This window comes from Somniosus microcephalus, chromosome 1 (genome assembly GCF_052327205.1).
Source record: "Somniosus microcephalus isolate GS21.2 chromosome 1, FLI_Smic_1.0, whole genome shotgun sequence".
NCBI classification, from domain to species: Eukaryota; Metazoa; Chordata; class Chondrichthyes; order Squaliformes; family Somniosidae; genus Somniosus; species Somniosus microcephalus.
Genome location: NC_140987.1, coordinates 304,306,788 through 304,325,908, shown reverse-complemented (window position 1 = coordinate 304,325,908; position 19,121 = coordinate 304,306,788). Strand labels below are relative to the sequence as shown.

The following is a 19,121-nucleotide window of genomic DNA, read 5'->3' as shown; positions in this document are numbered from 1 at the left end:
TTGCCATGACTCCTTCATGCTGCGCCAGTCTAGTCTGCCTCCGCTATTCAGGCCACCAGACCAACTTCACGGATGGTTACTTGGAGACACGGGCTATCCCCTGAGGACTTGGCTAATGACGCCGTTGAGGCCAGCCAACGAAGCTGAGGAGCGCTACAACTCCAGATCCATTATCGAGCAAACCATCGGTTTGCTGAAGATGCACTTCAGATGCCTGGATAGATCAGGTAGAGCCCTACAGTACTCAGCAGCCAGTGTCTCCAGAATCGTTGTGGTTTGCTGTGCACTTCACAACATGGCACAGCGTCATGGCTTGCAGATTCCTGAGGACCAAGTGGCTCCTCACACACCCTCCTCAGATGATGATGAGGAGGAGGAGGAGGGCGAAAACGACCATCCTGCAGAGGACCAACAACCAGCGGCAGCATTACGCCAGAACATTGCTGCCCGGGATGCAAGGAACGCACTCATCCTGGCCAGATTTGCTTAGCCTAGCCAATCAAGCACTTTTGCCTCGCAGCTTCTTACCTGAGCATCGACAATGGCCAAGACCCTGAGGATTCCTAGCTATTTGTCCAGCATACTGACAATTGCAAGTAATCCTAAGCCCTCAATGTGAAAGTCCCATTCGCGAAATGACACACGCCACAAATACAGCAGTAGCCATCAGACTTTTTATTGACAGAATTCATCTGATGGCTTTTTTTTAACAATACATAACATTTCACCTAAGTGACTACCCTTGTGACTACTTGTGCTTTATTTTCCTCTTACGCGTGCTCCTACGTCATGGTTCCCCTGTGGCTTCAGCAGATGTGGAGGCCCCTTGCTCACTTTCCTGCTGCTCCTGTCTCGAAACCTTTGGTGGGCATCCTCTGGGGTGGCGAGCCTGTGCGGGCTCGTCAATAGTCTGCTGCTCCTGAGGCTGTGCAGGGGTTGAAACGTCTATCTCACTTGGGTGTGGACTCCGGTGGGGCTCTGACCGAGGGCTCTGCAGTGGCATGGAAGTGAGTGTGCCTGGAGAGGAACCCCCACTTCCTTGATAACAAAGTACTGCAGATGCTGGAAATCCGAAATAACAACAGAAAATGTTGGAAAAACTCAGCAGGCCAGGCAACATCCGTGGAGAGAACATTTTTACTTACATTTTTTATCCACACCTTTGTTTTGGCCTTCCCCCCCCCCCTTTTTTTTCTCTCTCCCACATGGCAGCTGTCTCCCATTCTGCCAGTGCATTTCACACCTGATCTAGAGCCGTCTTTTGTCTCCACTAGTCCTATCACCATCTCGTCTCGTTTTGAATACCTCTTAATGTCTCTCCTCTTTTGTTCTCTCCCAGCCTGGCCTCTTAATCTATTTCATTTCCTGTGCTTCTTTAGTCTTGACAAAGGGTTCACCCGAAACGTTGACTCTATTTTCTCTCCACGGATGTTGCCTGGCCTGCTGAGTTTTTCCAGCATTTTCTGTTATTCCCCACTTCCTTGAGGTCTGCCACCGACCTCCCTTTCATGGGTCAGCTCCCCCTCCACGCCTGCAAGTGGCTGGAGAGCACCTTGCTGCACATCGGGGGCCATGGGGACCCGTATCTGCAATGGCAGTCCTACTCAGAAGGACTTCCATGAAGGTCTGGTTTCTATGTTTAATAGATGCCCACCGCTCCTCGAAATGTCATTCTATTCTGAACACTCACCATGTTTTCCATACCCTGGCGACTAACCTCCTCCATGGCCGTAGCCCTCCTCTCCTCTACTGTAGCCAGCCTTACCATGGAGGCAGCAATCATTTCCACGTAGGTAGCCATCCTTTCCGTGTTGATACGTTCATGCGCCAATGACTCCACAAAGGCTCTGCTCATGTTCGCTATGGACTCCTCCATTCGCTCCACACTCGCATCGACCCTAGAGACAAAACCTGCCAGAGACTCCTGCATGTGTGCATGGAGTTCCATCACCTCTGATCTTATGGATGGACCCAGTGGCAGAGGGTCGACATGCAGCTGAGCCGAGCTGGCAGAGTCCTGCGCCCTCCGACGAGGACTCTCCACTGTTGTCCCTGTCTCCACAATCTGCTGATGCTCACTTGTGAGCTGTGATACACCAGGTGACAACACTACTCTATGTCCCGAAGGTCCCACCGAGGTGTGAGTGTCTGCGCTGGTGCTGGGTGCGCTTATTTCTGCTGACGCTGAGCCCTCAGAGGTTGCAGCTTCCTCTGAGGAGTCTGGAAGCTCAGGCTCTTCCTTCTGGACAGTGGGGATGGGGACTCTCGATGGTTCTGTGGGGGAGTAAAGGAAAGAGTTAGAGATGTGAGGTCAAGGTTATATGCACATTACATATTGCAGATGATCATAAGTCCATCTGTTATAGCTTCAGAATCATTATCAGCGACTCATGCAATGTCAATAAGAGAGATGGAATACTATTCTGTCACCAGCTTGCTGTGATGCACCCGTCTGTCCGTCCCCAACGTGTGCATCTTTTTCAACCCCGACAATTTCCAGGACGGCTTCCTCCCAGGGGGTGAGCTGGGCTAATGATGTTGGGCCTCCTCCTGTCCTGGCTCTTTCCCTTTTATTGTGAGCTCTCTTTTCCTGCAATGAGGGAGACAAGTGGAGGTTGAGTGAGAATGAAGGAGTGAGTGTAGAGATTGCATAGCATAGATACTTGGAAGGAGTCAAAGATGGAGTAAGGTTGCAAGACCAAGGGCCCTCCCTGTGTGTTGTCAGTTGTGTTCAAAGCATCAGAGTGATAGGGAGTGTGAGGGCTGCATGGTGGAATAGTTATTTGATTGTGAGCATAGAGAGAGAGGGAATGGGTAAGGGTGCATGGATGTGAGTGTCAAGTGGGATGTGGAGGAAGAGATTGCTAAAGCTGAGTGCTGGTGAGGAAAGGCAATGGGAATCAGATTGAGGGTGATGGGAACTTCATACTTACTTTTCCAGTGCATTGAAGGTCATGGAATCTTTTCCTGTGCTGCATCCAGGTGTGCCATGTGACCCCCAAGGAGTTGACCTCCCCAGCCACCTGTATCCACACAGCCTTGGTCTGACTGGGAGGCCTCTTGCTCCTTGATAAAGGGAACAGGACCTCCCTGTGGGCCCTAGCCCCATCCACCAATGCCTGTAGTGCTGCCTCGTCAAACTTAGGAGCTGCTCTTGGCCTCCCGCTGGCCATTGTTCCTGCAGGTTCCTGTGCCATCAAATGGAGAAAGCTTGGCAGTCTGCAGAAGAAGCAAGGCTTGCTGTGGACCTTAAATGCAGCAGCAATGATGATGTCATCGGAGGGGACTTTCAGTCATGAAAAACCCATTTGGAAAGGCTTCCCACACATTGGAAATCAATTGGCCAATTGAGTTAAAATTGCATCAATCTCCCACATCCATTTAGAGTCGTGTGGGAAACACGAAATTCGGGGAACACGCCAATAGCCCGCAGCTGAGTTAAAATCGAGGCCTTTGCGTCTGTTTTCACAAAGGAGAGGGACAAAGCAGACATTGCTGTCAGGGGGAGGGAGTGTGAAATATTGGATGAAACAAACATAGTGAGTGAGGAAGTATTATGGGGTTTAGCAGCTTTAAAAGTGAATAAATCCCCAGGCCCGGATGAAATGTATTCCAGGCTGTTAAGCGATGCAAAAGAGGAAATAGCAGAGGCCCTGACCATCATTTTTCAATCCACTCTGGCTTTAGGTGTGGTGCCGGAGACTGGATAGGCTGGGTCTGTTTTCCTTGGAACAGAGGAGGCTGAGGGGAGACCTTATTGAGGTGTATAAAATGATGAGGGGCATAGTTAAAGGGCCGGATATTCCAATCCCTACGGGTGGGTACACGCTGTGTACCCACCCATAGGGACATCGGAAATGCCGGTTTCAGGCATACACTGCGCATGCGCTGGAAACTGGCATTTCCGATCTGTCAAGAAAGCTCTTGACAGATCCTCTGGCTGCCATGGAGAAGAGCCTTTACGGGCGGAGAGTTCCGCTTTTTGGAGACCCTCCGCCCGCAGAAAACCCTTACAATTCTTGCGCCTGTTAAAAGCAGGCGTAAGGCCTGCTTTTACCAGGATAAGAGTTGAAAAAAGTTTTTTTTTTAAATTTCCACTGATTCATCATTTAAAAATACTTTTTTTTTAAAAAAAGGTAAGTTTATTTTTAGCCCCGTAAAAAAAACTTTTTTTTTGAAAAATTTAAAGTTTTGTTTAAAATAGTTAATTTATTGTACAGGAAACTTTGTTATATCCGGCACCGACGGGACTGAGCTGTTGCCGATCTATCAAAACTGCTGGACATACAAAGTTAATGTTGAAGCATACAGAGGTTTTCATCTCCGTATCTGACAACAAACACTGTTGCTTAGCAACAGCTTGTAAACAGTCGGCACTTACCTTGGAAGCGTCTCTGTAGCTTAGCAACAGCTTCAGAGAGACTTTCCAGAGACTGACTGTTGAAAACAAAGCCACGAGAAGAAAAAAAACCTAACAAAACTGCCGGTAGATCGAGGTTTCCGGACATACAACCTCCGGATAAACCAAAGTTTCCTGTACTTTCAAATCATTTTAAAAATGTGATTTTTAATTTATTTAAAGTTTTACTATGTTTTGGGGGTGATCTCCATTCATATATTTGACAGGTCTTCTTGTCAAATGTATGAAGGGAGATTCCCTTCTGTGATTGGCTCCCCATGGCCCACATGATCCCAGGGACATTGCGAACTACCTGCGCCTCTGGGATACGTGGGCCCGGCACACCGGCAGTTTGGAGATGCCCAGCATCGGAATTGTGCGCGTCCCAGGAACCCTCGGGTAAGGGCGCCGATTTTTCCAGATCGCAGACCTCGGCCTGTGGTCGGAAAATACGGGCCAAAGTGGATAGAAAGGACCTATTTCCCTTAGCAGAGGGGGTCAAAAACCAGGGGGCACAGATTTAAAGTAATTGGTGGAAGGTTTAGAGGGGAAATTTCTTCACGCAGAGGGTTGTGGGGGTCTGGAACTCACTACCTGAAAGGGTGGTAGAGGCAGGAACCCTAACCACATTTAAAAAGTATTTGGATGTGCACTTGGGCTGCTCTAACCTGCAGGGCTACGGACCAAGAGTTGGGGAGTGGGATTAGGCTGGACAGGTCTTTGTTGGCCGGCGCGGACATGATGGGCCGAAATGGCCTCCTTCCGTGCTGTAACTTTATATGATTCTATAAGAAATAGGACCCTTGAGCCTGCTCCACCATTCAATAAGATCATGGCTGAACTTTGACCTCAACTCCACTTTCCCGCCCAATTCCCATATCCCTTGATTCCCCTAGAGTCAAAATTTATCAATCTCAGCCTTGAATATACTCAACGATTCAGCATCCACAGACCTTTTGGATAGAGAATTCCAAAAATTCACAACCCTCTGAGTGAAGAAATTTCTCCTCATCTCATGCCTAAATGGCTGACCCCTTATCTGAGACCATGCCCCCTAGTTCAGGACTCTCCAGCCAGGGGAAAAAGCCTCTCAGCATCTACCCTGTCAATCCCCTTCAGAATCTTGTATGTTTCAATGAGATCACCTCTCATTCTTCTAAACTCCAGAATGTTGGAAAACTGTACCTTTTTGCTATGTAAGCTTTGGCAATATGGTTCTCTGTAAACTTTCATGCCAATAAAGCATTTGAATTGGAATTGGAATTGGAGTATAGGCCCATTCTACACAATCTCTCCTCATAGTACAACCCTCTCAACCCAAGAATTAATCTAGTGAACCTGCATTGCACCCCCTCTAAGGCAAGTATATCCTTCCTTGGGTACGGAGAGCAAAATTCTACACCGTACTCCAGGTGTGGCCTCACCAAAGCCCTGTACAATTGCAGCAAGACTTCCTTACTCTGGTACTCCAACCCCCTTGTAATAAAGGCCAACATACCATTTGCCTTCCTAATTGCTTGCTGTACCTGCATGTTAACTTTCTGTGTTTCCTGTACAAGGACACCCAATCCCTCTGTACATCAACATTTAATAGTTTCTCACCATTTGAAAAAATTCTGTTTTTCTATTCTTCCTGCCAAAGTGAATAACCTCACATTTCCCCATATTATACGCCATCTGCCACCTTCTTGCCCACTCACTTAACCTATCTATATCCCTTTGCAGACTCTTTGGGGGAAAAATTTGGTTGCTTTGCACCTCCCGTTAGCACCCTAGCAACTAGCGCCCAGGCGCGGCGATGTTTGCGCCGCTCACGAAATTGACCAGACATGTTGCGGTGGCACTAAACACTACCGCCACGATCTCCTGTGCCCGCAGATCGTGACGTCAGTCGAATGTGCAGCCACCCGGACCGGATATTGAGGCCCGGACCGGATATTGAGGCGCGCCCCCTGTCTTACCGCCTGCCGCTAGCAACGACAGGTTGAGGGGAGCATTTTGCAGTCGAGAAGGGACTGGGGAAGCGCTATTTAAAGGCGACCGCTTCCTGCCTTTTTTTGTCGGTGACATTTTTGCACCATGCATTCTGAGAGAGAGAGACTTCTGGAGAGATTCAACGCTGTGTGAAGGAGTTTTGGGCACTGAGCAGCACTTTGTAGGTTCATTTTGATTTGATCTTCCTTGCATCGATTTAGAACAGAATATGGGGGCTGCAGTCTGAGCTCTTTCCCTGGGCCTCCCCATTGTTCTTTCCAGCAGATTTGATGTACAGGTCTCTCCAGGCCGAGATTCAAGGCTGCAATGAGCAGGGTGTGGATGGAGAGCAAGACCAACCCTCCCCTTTAAGAACTGGCCAGCGCCAGTGTGTCTGTGTTCCATTGCTGACAGACATCACATGAGCTTCGCCAGCGCTCTGTGGTAGTGCCTCGCTCCTCGGCTGTAGCACCTGATTTAGCGCTCCACACGCCTCCAGGCCGGTAGAAGCCAAGTTTGCAGTCGGAGGCGATAATTAGCGGCAGGCGGTAAACTTTGCACCCGGCCAATAATTGCACCCCAAACAGGGCGACACCGAATTTCCCCCCTTTGTGTCCTCCTCACAGCTTACTTTCCCACCTAGCTTTGTATCATCAGCAAACTTGGATACATTACACTTGGTCCTTTCATTTAAGTCTTAAATATTGATTGTAATTAGCTGAGGCCCCAGCACTGATCCTTGCGGCACCCCACTCGCAACAGCCTGCCAACCTGAAAATGACCTGTTTATTCCTGCTCTCTGTTTTCTGTCCATTAACCAATCCTTTATCCATGCTAATATGTTACACCCAAGCCGATGAGCCCTTATCTTGTGTAACAACTTTTCGTATGGCATCTTATCAAATGCCTTTTGGAAATCCAAATATACTACATCCAGTGGTTCCCCTTTATCCATGGTGTGGAGATGCCGGAGTTGGACTGGGGTGGACAAATGTAAGAAGTCACACAACACCAGGTTATAGTCCAACAGCTTTATTTGAAATCACAAGCTTTCGGAGCGCTGCTCCTTCTTCACCTGAAGAAGGAGCAGCGCTCCGAAAGCTTGTGATTTCAAATAAAGCTGTTGGACTATAACCTGGTGTTGTGTGACTTCTTACATTTCCCCTTTATCCACCCTGCTAGTTACGTCCACAATAAATTTGTTAAACACGATTTCCCTTTCATAAAACCATGTTGACTCTGCTTAATCATACTATGATTTTCTAAGTGCCCTGTTACCACATCCTTAATAATGGATTCCAGCATTTCCCGACGATTGATGTCAGGTTAACTGGCCTGTTTTCTCTCTCCCTCCTGTAGCGGGGTTACATTTGCTACCTTCCAATCCACTGGGACCGTTCCAGAATCTAGGGAATTTTGGAAGATCACAACCAATGTATCCACTATCTCTGCAACCACTTAATTTAGAACCCTAGGATGTAGGCCATCAGGTCCAGGGATTTGTCGGCTTTCAGCCTCATTAATTTCTCCAGTACTTTTTCTGTACTAATATCAATTACTTTAAGTTCTTCATTCTCATTAGACCCTTGGTTCCCCACTATTTCTGGTATTTTTTTGTGTCTTTTACTGTGAGGACAGGTACAGATTTATTAATCAATGACTAATAGATTCTTGTTTTCACAGGATGGAAGGGTTAAGGTTGGGGATCGTATTTTGGCAGTGGGTGATGAACCTGTTGTGGGCCAACCTGTAGAAAAGGTATCTGTTTAATATTGCATTTTACCTGTTATATAATGTAGTTACTTCTCTACATTGCATTAATTAATAAGTCCCCATCTAATGTGAATATTTATTCAAAGAAGGTCTTGCTTAGGCACCAATTAATTTTGTATCTTGACGAATAGGTTGGTAAAGGGAAATTTCTGGCACACCACTGAAGGGCTTCAGCTGGAAAAATAACTGTTCCACAGGCATTGCATTTATTATCAACTGAGATTTCCTCGAGTATTAAATTATTTCTGTTCATCTCTTGAATTTGGCTCTTTTAACGTAGTGTATCTGAGTGTTGGTTTGCAGTATTGATTTATCCAAGACCATATCAAATTTAATTACATTATGATTATTGTTGCCCAAGGGAGCCACTAATTCCATTTTCAGTATGCTGTCTGGGTCATTTGCCATTAGCTGGTTGAGATGTGAGTTACCTCTCATGACATCCCTAACGCACTGCTTATAAAGCAGTCATGCATTACATATATCAGCTCAGATTCTAGTCTGCATTCGCAGCTTATATTCAATTGATAAAATCCCCCTTTAGTAGGATTTTTCTATTAGTTATATGCTTATTTACAGTCAGTGTGTATGGATCCTAGGTTGCATGCAAATCATTAAAGCTATCAATCTAGAAAATATGTGCAATATTAGACAAATATTTAACACATGAAATTACCTGGTCCACTATTTAAATGGCGGCATCAGTGTGTTTAGAATAAAATACTGCACAGTGCAATTTCTAGGTTATGATGAATACAGCACATAACCAGTTGTTCCATGTATTCCTCCAACATCTGCAGTGCCAAGGCCTTCCAAAGCCTCCCTCTTGAATAAATCTACTATTCTCTCGTATTCAGTAAAAAAAATTCCTGTGATAGCATCCATCACCTGTTCCACTCTGTTCTATTATATGCAACATTTCCTCTTTAACACAAGAGCAAACTGGGTTAGTTCAGGGTTATTTGGCCATTGAAAAATCTTGCAGTACATTTATCTTGCAATCATATAGCATGTATATAATACAATTTACATAACCTTGCAACTTTTACGTGCACAGCCTTAAATATTTTGAAAATATCTTTAACAACTCCACCTCCTTTATCTCCTTATGTCTCCTATGCTGCCGCTTTACAGTAATATTTTTCCTTTTTGTTAAGTCATAAACTCTGCATTTCCCCCCTGCTTCTGATAGCTTCCTGTGCATCTCTTCTCTTACTCCTCACGGTAGAGCACATGGAGTCCACATTCTTTGACATATTTTAGGGTGACCATATTTTCTAAACCGAATCCAGGGACACACAGGGTGGGAGCACAGCAAAGTAGCCAGGATGGAAAATATAGATTGCGTAGCGTAGCGAGGCAAAACATTTTGTTAATTTGATGCAAACTGAATCTGCAAAGAGCAGCGCCAGAATTTTCCACCTGAATAATGCGGTCACTGTTCGCATCATCTGCCGGCCGCAATCACCGGCTCCTCCCCCTCCCCACAGCCCGACACTCACCCACACTATCCGAGGCCGCAGCGCGTACTCTGATCCGGCTCCCGGGACTCCAGCTCCCACTCATTAGTCCGATTACCAGCAGACCCCATTACTTGGACATTTTGGCTCCGGACCCGATTTCTCATCAACCGAATTTCACAGGTCTATTTGGGGATTCGGTGGGGGTGGGGGTGGGGTGGGTTGGTGGTGTGCACGATCTCTGCATAAATTAAAGTCCCTCAGTGAGTCCACCCCTTCTACTGGTTGAAAACAGGAGATTGACATTCCTTCCACCAATCGGAACCTGCCTCGGCGCACAGCCCGCCCACTTTATTGACCGACCGCAGGACAGCTCAGTGTCACGTGGCTCCTGATTTGAACCCGCGTGTATTCGGGACCAAGTTTCCTGAACCGGGGACACAGTACCGCATCTGGGGACTGTACCCAGAAAACGGGGGCATATGGTCACCCTAACGTATTTCCATACTGTTGCCTTCTCAGTATGTTTCAGAGCCTTCCTACTGCGCCAAAATATGTCCTGCCCTTTCTCCATACGCAGTTCGCAGGCACACGCAGGCCACCTTGGCCAAAATGTTTATTTTGAAGTTGCCTCTGTTATTTCACACACATAATATGCACTCAACATTTGGATTACCAAAGTGTGTCATTTAAATGGCTTGTTAACTGCGTGAGAGCCATTAAAGGTTACCAGCTTTTGTTTTGTTCCAGCCAACTAATTCATATGTTTCATCTACAAAAAAAGGAAAAATATGCCTGGAGATATTGACCCTGATCTAATCTCTGAGGCGGGGTAGGTGCAAGGGGGCAATATTGCGGTTGGGTAACCCGGAAGAGCAGATTTCCCTCGGGTCCTGCCAAACTTAACGACAGGACCTGATTCATTTTCTGGCTGCAGCCAGCCAAATTGAGAGGCTGGCTGGTTGTTGGGCGGGTAGACTTTCGGCACCAGGCCGCAGCTGCGGAGAGGAGGGATGGGGAGATCGGAAAGGCCAGAGAGGGTTGGGGGGAATATTGGAGGCCAGAGGGGAGATCGGAGGGCAGGATCGGGGAAATATCAGGGCCAAAAGCAGACGAGCAATCGGAGGACAGAGGGGAGATCGGGGGAAGATCGGGATCTGGAGCAGAGGGGAGAGCGGGAGGGTCAAGGTGGAGGGGGAGATCAGAAGAGTCAGTGGGGTGTCCAATTGTGGGGGATAGGTGAAGCAGTAAACTGGACCCAGCAGGTAGTGGAAAGGCACTTAACCTCCTGCATCCAGCAGTCCTCACCTCCCTTTAGATGCCAGGTTTCCCGAGGCCTGGGAAACCCGACTGGCCAGCGTTAAATTTAAAATGCTGGTTAATTCTGAGGCACGCAGCCTCATAATATTTAAGTGACCAACCCGCCTCCTACGAGCAGGTTGGTTGCCTGCCCCCTGTCCTGCCTCTGTTAAAACCAGAAGTAGGCGGGAACTTATTTCAGTATTTTGCTAGATGTTTGGTGTTCACAAGTTCTAAGTATATATTCTTAACAATGAATATCTGCAAATGATTACAAGGCAATGACCTCATTAAACATACAGTAATCAGATTTTAAAGAGAAATATTAGCTATTCTGATGAAGAGCCACACCTAAACAGTAACCTGCCTTTCTCTTTCCGATGCTGACTGAACTAACCTGCTGTACATTTCTACATGTTTCTGTTTTACTATTTCAGAGAAACCAGTGTAGTTTATAACCACCATCTAAACTCCAAGATCAAATTGCATTCTTGAAATCACTGTGTTCTTTTTGTTTGATTTTATGTACCACCATCTCATGACTGTATTCTGCTTTGAGCTGATTAATTTTGCTTACAGCAGATGTTATGATGGGTGACAGCAGTGCACTCTATGTAGGCATGTGATGACAGCCACATTGAAGGATTATTAATGATTATAATGTAATTGCTTTAAACTTGTACGATAATCCACAATTGATTACAGGAAACTTTGTGCTATCCGGCACCGACGGGACCGAGCTGTTGCCATTCCCTTAAAACTGCTGGACACACCAGCGCTAATGTTGAAAGATACGGAAGCTTTTGAGCTCCGTATCTGTCAACAAACCCTGTTGCCAGCTTCTAAACAGTCCAAGCATCTCTGTAGCTTAGCAACAGCTTCAGCAGACCTTGCAGAGCTTGACTGTTGAGGAAAAAAGCAACGAGAAGAAAAAAAACCTAACGAAAACGGCTCCTGATTTTTGCCGGTGGCTCGAGCATTCCGGACAGTTAGCCTCCGGATAACACAAAGTTTCCTGTACTATGAAATAACTCAGTACTGTACATATTATAAGCTTGTAATCACATGGTATTTTCAATGCACAGCATTTATTACAAGGATTTGAGAGCTAATTGTTGATCAATTCATTTAAATTAGTTACATTTGAGCATTAATACATTGCTGGGACTTTCCTAGGTTATAAGTTTGCTGAAGAAAGCAAAGAATACAGTGAAACTAACCATCAGTTCGGATGATGTGAGTGTGCAGCAGTCTCAGACACCACCTGCTGCCACTGCTTCAGTAGATTTTAAAAGCATTCAGCCTCCTTCGGTACACAATATTACTGTCGCACCTGATCTAGATCCCAGCAATAAAGGTAAGTAACAAACTTAGGTACTCATAACTTGTGGTCCATGTTATCTTGTCTCTTGTGCATCCCCAGTTTCCTTTGCCCCTTCATTGGTGGCTGTGCCTTCAACTGCCGAGGCCCAAAGCTCTGGAATTCCCACCCTAAACATCTCTACCTCTCTTTCCTCCTTCAGGATTCTTCTTAAAACCTGCCTCTTTGACCAAACTTTTGGTCACCTGACCTAATATCTCCTTATGTGCTCGGTGTCAAATATTGTCTGATAACACTTCTGTGAAGCACCTTGGGACTTTTATTATGTTAAAGACGCTATATAAATACAAGTTGTTATTTTTCAGTCATAAACAATCATTCTACAAAGAAGTTCTCTCAGTGCTTAGAGCCAAAGCTTTCCATTATACGGACTAAAGTCTAATGAAATCTTCAGGATCTATACAGAACTCTTTTATGCATAGAATGAGTACAGATTGAGAGTCGATGAGAAGGCTGTAACAGACCAAAGGTGTTGATGACAGAAGTATTAAGAAAAGACTTGAATGATTTGTTGTCCAAACCTTGAGATTGTGCTGCAGCCTCAGTGCAGTTCTAAAAATCTTTTTACCTGTTTTGAGCTTCCCTGTTGTACTGATAGTCATATCTTCTGCAACCACAATTATGTTTTTCTTTGTATGTTGTTGTGCCCTGTAACGGGAAGAGGAGGGAGGTGAAATTGGACTCTCTAGCGCCCATTTTTTGGGCACTATGAGGTCTCTTAAAGTACCAAAATGCCATCCACAATGCGCACGTACGCTTCTGACATATTTGTTAAAGGGTTTGCCATGCACACCTAACAGCTGGTGGCAGCATGCAGAGCAGGCAGATCATGACGTCAATCAGTGTGTAACGCTGATTTGACGCCAATGCTGCCATTTTGGAGCTCCACGCTCCAGCCTACGCCCTCTCTTAACCTCACACAGCTCAACACGAGTTCAATGGCTTGAAAGACCCCCCAGCACTATTTAAAAGGATCATGAACTACTTACAGGTTAGTTGCTGGATTATTTCTTCTGGCTGTTACTGCAATTCTAAGAGTTTTGGGTGCTGTTGTGCGCCACCTTCTCCTGCAAGAGGGAGGGAAGTGTGTCAGTGAGTGTTGTGTAGTATGTTTGGGTGATGTGGCTGTCAAGGTTGAATATCTGCCAGTGTTTGCAAGCTTTGAGATGTGGGTGCGAGACTTGCAACAGTGCTAAGTGTGTGAGGGTGAAATGAAGCATATGAATGTTAGGTATGAGTCCTGATTGATAGAGATTGTTGGTAGGTGGGTGATGGGGGGTGTGGTGAATTGAGCAGTGGCTGAGGCTAGTGATACAGTTGGTAGGGTATGACTTTTGAAGATGCATTCACTGACCTTGACAACTCATGTGAGATCATTAAACTTCTTGCAGCACTGCATCCAGGTCCCACTCGTGACATTGACCTCCGTCACTATCTCTTGCCACTGCCTTCTGAGCATGTGTCTGAAGGGCCTCCGACCCCCCTGAGGATACAGGACATCCCTCCTTTCCACCTTTTCCACCAAGATCTCCAGTGCAGCGTCGAAAACATTGGTGCCCGCTCTCTCCCATGGTCAGCCATTGTTGATTCTTACACATCACAATATCCAGAATGATGTCAGAACCACCAGCAGGCACAATGCATCTCCCCTTTTAAGATTGGGTGACCGCTTTGCGGAACACCTCCGTTCAGTCCGTAAGGGTGACCCCGAGCTTCCGGTCGCCTGTCATTTTAATTCACCGCTCCATTCCCACTCGGACCTCACCGTCCTTGGCCTCTTGTATTGTTCCACGGAAGCTCAACGTAAACTCGAGGAACAGCACCTCATCTTCCGATTAGGCAGTCTGCAGCCTTCCGGACTCAATATCGAGTTCAACAATTTCAGATCATAAGCTCGGCCCCCCTTTCATTTTCTCTTGTAATTGTTCCACTCCTTTTTCCCCCCCCCCCCCCTTTCCTTTTGTTTCTCTCTCACACCTGGCAGCTATCTTTTGCCCTGCCAGTACACTTTACACCTAATCCCAGCCTATTACCATCTCGTCTAGCTTCTAATCTCTTTTACTTCTTTTGTTTCTTTTATTCTTTTGTCCGATCGCAGCCCTGCCTCCGATCTAGTTTCTTTTCTTTCCAGTTTTGAAGAAGGGTCCAACCCGAAACGTCAACTCAAATTTCTCTCCACGGATGTTGCCTGACCTGCTGAGTTTTTCCAGCATTTTCTGTTGTTATTCCCCTTTTAAGAGGTGCAGGCTAGCTTTAAGTAACGATATTGGGCCCCCTGCTGATGTGTGCAGCCAATGAACAGCACGGGGAGCACCAGCTGCACACAGCAATCATGGAAATGAGCAGGCAGCACAAAGTTGGTGTCCTACTTCCTAAATGTAGTCATTAAACGCATCGCGATCCCTGCGCCCGTTTTCGGGGGTTTTACAATTTAACCCCCAAAGTGTTTTACAACATTGCAAGTGCTGTAATGGGATCATGTGACAACAAGCAAGACATTTGGTATTCTTTATCACTGACCTTTTCACCTGCATTGTCCATATTACCATACAACAGATTCATTTAATAAACGGAAATAAAGAAAGCTAATCTATATAGAAGTATCATCACCAAGGATTGCAGTGGTTTAAGAAGAAAGATCACTGTCACGTTTTTAAGGCAACCAGGGATAGGCAATAAATATAGCCTTACCAGCATTGCCCACTTCCCATGAACAAATTAAAGAAAAATAATGGGCCAGAAATTCCAGAACGGGGCTTGCAGCGCGTGCAAGCCCCGTATTTGCACTTACCCCGCGCTCCTGCCGATCAGCTTCTGGGACGCCTGAACTTGGAGAAATAGAAAGCACATTCCCGGGCAGCGTATGATGTCACGCCGCCCAGGAGTGCAGCCAGCGCGGACCCAGGAGCGTGCAGTGTAAGTGAGGCACGCCCCTTGAGGTCTCAGTTTCACTGGACACGCCCCCAATGTTTCTGTCAAGCTGCTTTGCTTTTTTACATGCAAAGCAGCAGTTTAAATAGGTTTTTGGAAGTTTTTTGAAGATTTTGGTAACTTTTATAAACTTTTTAAAATGTTTACATTATTTTGAGTAATCTGAAGTAGTTTTAAAGAGAATTAAAGCAATTTAAAGACTTTTAAAAGCCCTAAAAGAATTTTTTAAATTCCATTTATTTATTTAGCAATGTCGTCGTCATACGTGTCTTCACACTGTTCCCTTTGGGGAACTGTATGAAGTGGTGGAAGGATTTATGGCCGTGATTAACGCTCATTCCGTGACCGTAACCATCTTTGAACCAGCCATTAGGGCGGTTAGTCCTATGGCGGGAGGGTTTTACGGGCTCCCACAAGCTATACAAGGAGGGGGGGCCACCCACACCCACGGACGCAAATATCCCACTGGATGTCAACCCAGAATTTAGAGCCGGAGCTCCGACTCCACTTGCCGGGACTGTCTGGAGCGGGGTTCGAAACCCTACCCTGATCTGGCCCAGCGGCGGGGATCCTACCGCTATGACAAACGCCCAATCCGATTAGCAACGTGAAATGGCAGCATAGGGCTCCAGTCACTGGGAGGGAAAAGGCGCAGGAAACGTATGGGTGTCACCTTTTGTGCGGAGTGGGCCTTTTGCGTAGCAGTAAGCATCCCCGCCGCTGGGCCAGAAGGAGTAGGGTTTTGAACCCCACTCCAGACAGTCCCGGCAAGTGGAGTCGGAGCTCCAACTTAAAATTCTGGGTGGACATCCAGCGGGATACTTGCGTCCGTGGGTGTTGGTGGCCCCCCCCCCCCCCAGATGGGTTGTGGGAGCCCGTAAAACCCTCCCGCCATAGGACTAACCACCCTAATGGCTGGTTCAAAGATGGTTACGGTCACGGAATGAGCGTTAATCACGGCCATAAATCCTTCCACCACTTCATACAGTTCCCCAAAGGGAACAGTGTGAGGATACGTCCGATGATGACCTCTTGCGCAATGCACCTCCTTGGACCCTCAGTCGCAGATGCGAGGGGGCAAGTCGTGCAAGTGTTAAATTTTTTATTTTATTGACATGTAAAATGTTGGCCCAATAATTCCCTTCCAAATGCGCTAGTACGGTCGGGGTACTTACGCATCTGGCCGGATGAAATGCCGGTTTTCAGCATGCACAGTGCATGTGGGGAAAACCGGCATTTCCTGTCCTCTGAACGAAGGGGTTCAGAGGCAGAACGCGTGCGACTGCACATGCAGCGCGTGCGCAGTATAATTCGCCGCTTTCATTAATGCTTTCAGTGAGGTCCAGTCATTACAACTTACACATGAAAAAAGCATGGGTACAGTTGCTCCAGAGGCTGCGGAGGAAGATATTTCTTATCGTGGAGCTTCTGAAAGTATGTATGTCTGTATATATTCCTTTGCGTGTTATGTATATATTCCTTTACTTATGTGTATGAACGTATTATTTAATTATGACTTTCAGAGAAAGTAACTTATTGGAAAATCATAATTAAAAACATACATTCATAGTAAAGGAATATAAAACATACATACATATACGTAAAGGAATATATGTGGACATACATACATAACTCATTCTCACATTCCATTCACACAGCCACAATTGCTCCTTCTACCTACCGTTCTGAAAACCCTTTTTATAAAAAAAAAAAAATTTTAACTTTAAAACTTACTTAAAATTTCTTAAAATAACTTCCCTCCCTTTCCCAAACAAAAATATTGCATTTCAAAAGCTCCACGATAAAATATATCTTCCTCCGCAGCCAATGAACCACTTTACACTTGCTTTTTTTCAGTGTAACTTCTAAGGACTTAACCTCACGGATTTCATGAATGAAATCCACGAAGTTCACTGCGCAAGCGCTGCCTGTGCAGTCGCACGCGCTCGAGGTCTGGAAATGCCGGCGTTCCCCGCATGCGCTGTTCATGCTGAACGCCGGCATTTCCAACGGCCAGAAGCGTGAGTAAGCCGACCGTACTCACGCTTCTGGCCTGGAATTTCTGGCCCAATGATCAAGGGCACTTGCACCTTCCGATTAACCTTCAGCTGCATTGTTGGGCCTCAGAAGGCTGATTTTTGCTTGGCTGCTGCCCTCCTAGTTTTACTTCGCTTTTGAACCTTTCACCTGCTCCTTATTTATGCCACTGCTGTGAAGGCAGAGACTCATATTGAAATAGTCATGTGTGTGTGAAAATTTATATTCTACTCATACCTTTTGAGTTAATTGCCTACTTCTGGTATTCACTGCAACATATATTTCACTTACAGTGAACCACATCACCAAGAAGTGACCACCTAATATCTACTCTGTCAAGGTTAGACAAGCCCTAGGTGTGAAATTTTCAGGCATGTGTCAAAGACAGGAGGTATCCACTTGTGCCAAAATAAACGTAGCTAAAAGTAGCAAGTTGCATTGTCACAAGGGACATAGGAGCAGTCAAGTGGCATTATATTCTTTTCTCTGCTATTTCTTATCCTCTTTTCCTTGTCTTTGTTTTGTCTACAGTTGTGTTTCTCTCTTTTACAGGCTGCCAGGCTGAGGGATATACAAGAGATGTTTCTTGTTTTATCTTAATACGGAGCACGATAATATAAGAGACAGCTGTGGAGGCAGGCGCACTACCATTTAGAGCAGTAACGAAAGCTGTCTATTAAAACTTTACAGCTGATATTTTTACTAGAAGACTTTTGCTGCTGTTGTAGTTACTGGGATAGTGACACCTCGATGGTGATTCAACCCTATATCCTCAATAACATCACCAAAACAGTGCACGTACAAAAATGCTACTGCAAAATCATTTAATTATACGTACGGAAATATATTAGCTTAAGTAAAAACTATATATATGAAGAAAAATAATGTGTTTGCGGTGGAAAGGGAGATGTAAACCAAAAATAAAAATCTTCAGTTGGTCTGAGGCAAACCATTGATTGGTTGAGGGGAATGACATTCGTGCCAAGTTTACCTTTGTGAGTGCTTGTTGGTTGACAATGTGTCAGACTTTGCATTTCTTACTGATAAATGCCAGGAATTACAGAGCACACTAGATACAGTTTATCTCCATGTGGCAGATCATGATGTCTCAGGTGAGATTCCTGCTAAATGTCAGAGAAGTGGTATGTCGGATGTATCGCTCTCCTGTTGCACATCAATAAAAGTAAGATATTGAACAGTGCTCCCTTCACCAGCATGCATTTAATTGTATTTCATATCTTACAGAAAATACTTTTATAATTTCTCCAAATTGACAGTTAGATATTTATTAATAAACACATTTTTGAGTCAAAACATTTCTGTTCTGGTCTTTTCATACAATGAGAATAGAATTTGTTTTAAATTATACTTTAAAGGCTCAAGCAGAGCTTCAACCCCTGGTTCATCAATATTAGACATGGCATCCTGTACGATTATCCCTGGACGAGAAACAACTATTGAAATTTCCAAAGGACGCACTGGACTTGGGCTGAGTATTGTTGGAGGGGCAGACACCCTATTGGTGAGTATATTTGATGGGATCAATCCCCTAAGTCTTCAAAATGTTTCTTACTGTACACTTCCTAAAGCTGTTCCATTGCACCTTTAGTGTATTGTTTGCTAAGTCTGTGATGAGTGTTGCTTTTTATTGTATGCTGTATTTGGGAAGAAAGACCTGAATAAAGCATTTTATGTGTTACAGTTAGTCTGAAATTCCCCCATGCCAGCACATTTTATACTGGAATATTCCTTTTGTACTTGTGTACTATTTTGAAATGAATTTATCAGCCACAATGTGATGGAAGATTTCAGAAGGAAGAAGAGATATAGAGGCAAAAGGATGGAAGGCTCAGAGGCTTAGAATAGA

General features: G+C 45.5%; 1 protein-coding gene across 1 annotated transcript in view; it reads left to right on the top strand.

Annotated features, from left to right (window-relative positions):
• mpdz (multiple PDZ domain crumbs cell polarity complex component) overlaps window positions 1-19,121 on the top strand; it is a 399,568-nt gene that overhangs the window by 309,685 nt on the left and 70,762 nt on the right. Inside the window, exons 38-40 of the mRNA XM_085986223.1 lie at window positions 8,057-8,131; window positions 12,082-12,262; window positions 18,631-18,776. Coding sequence (XP_085842349.1) covers window positions 8,057-8,131; window positions 12,082-12,262; window positions 18,631-18,776 — 402 coding nt within the window. The remainder of the gene's footprint in view (window positions 1-8,056; window positions 8,132-12,081; window positions 12,263-18,630; window positions 18,777-19,121) is intronic.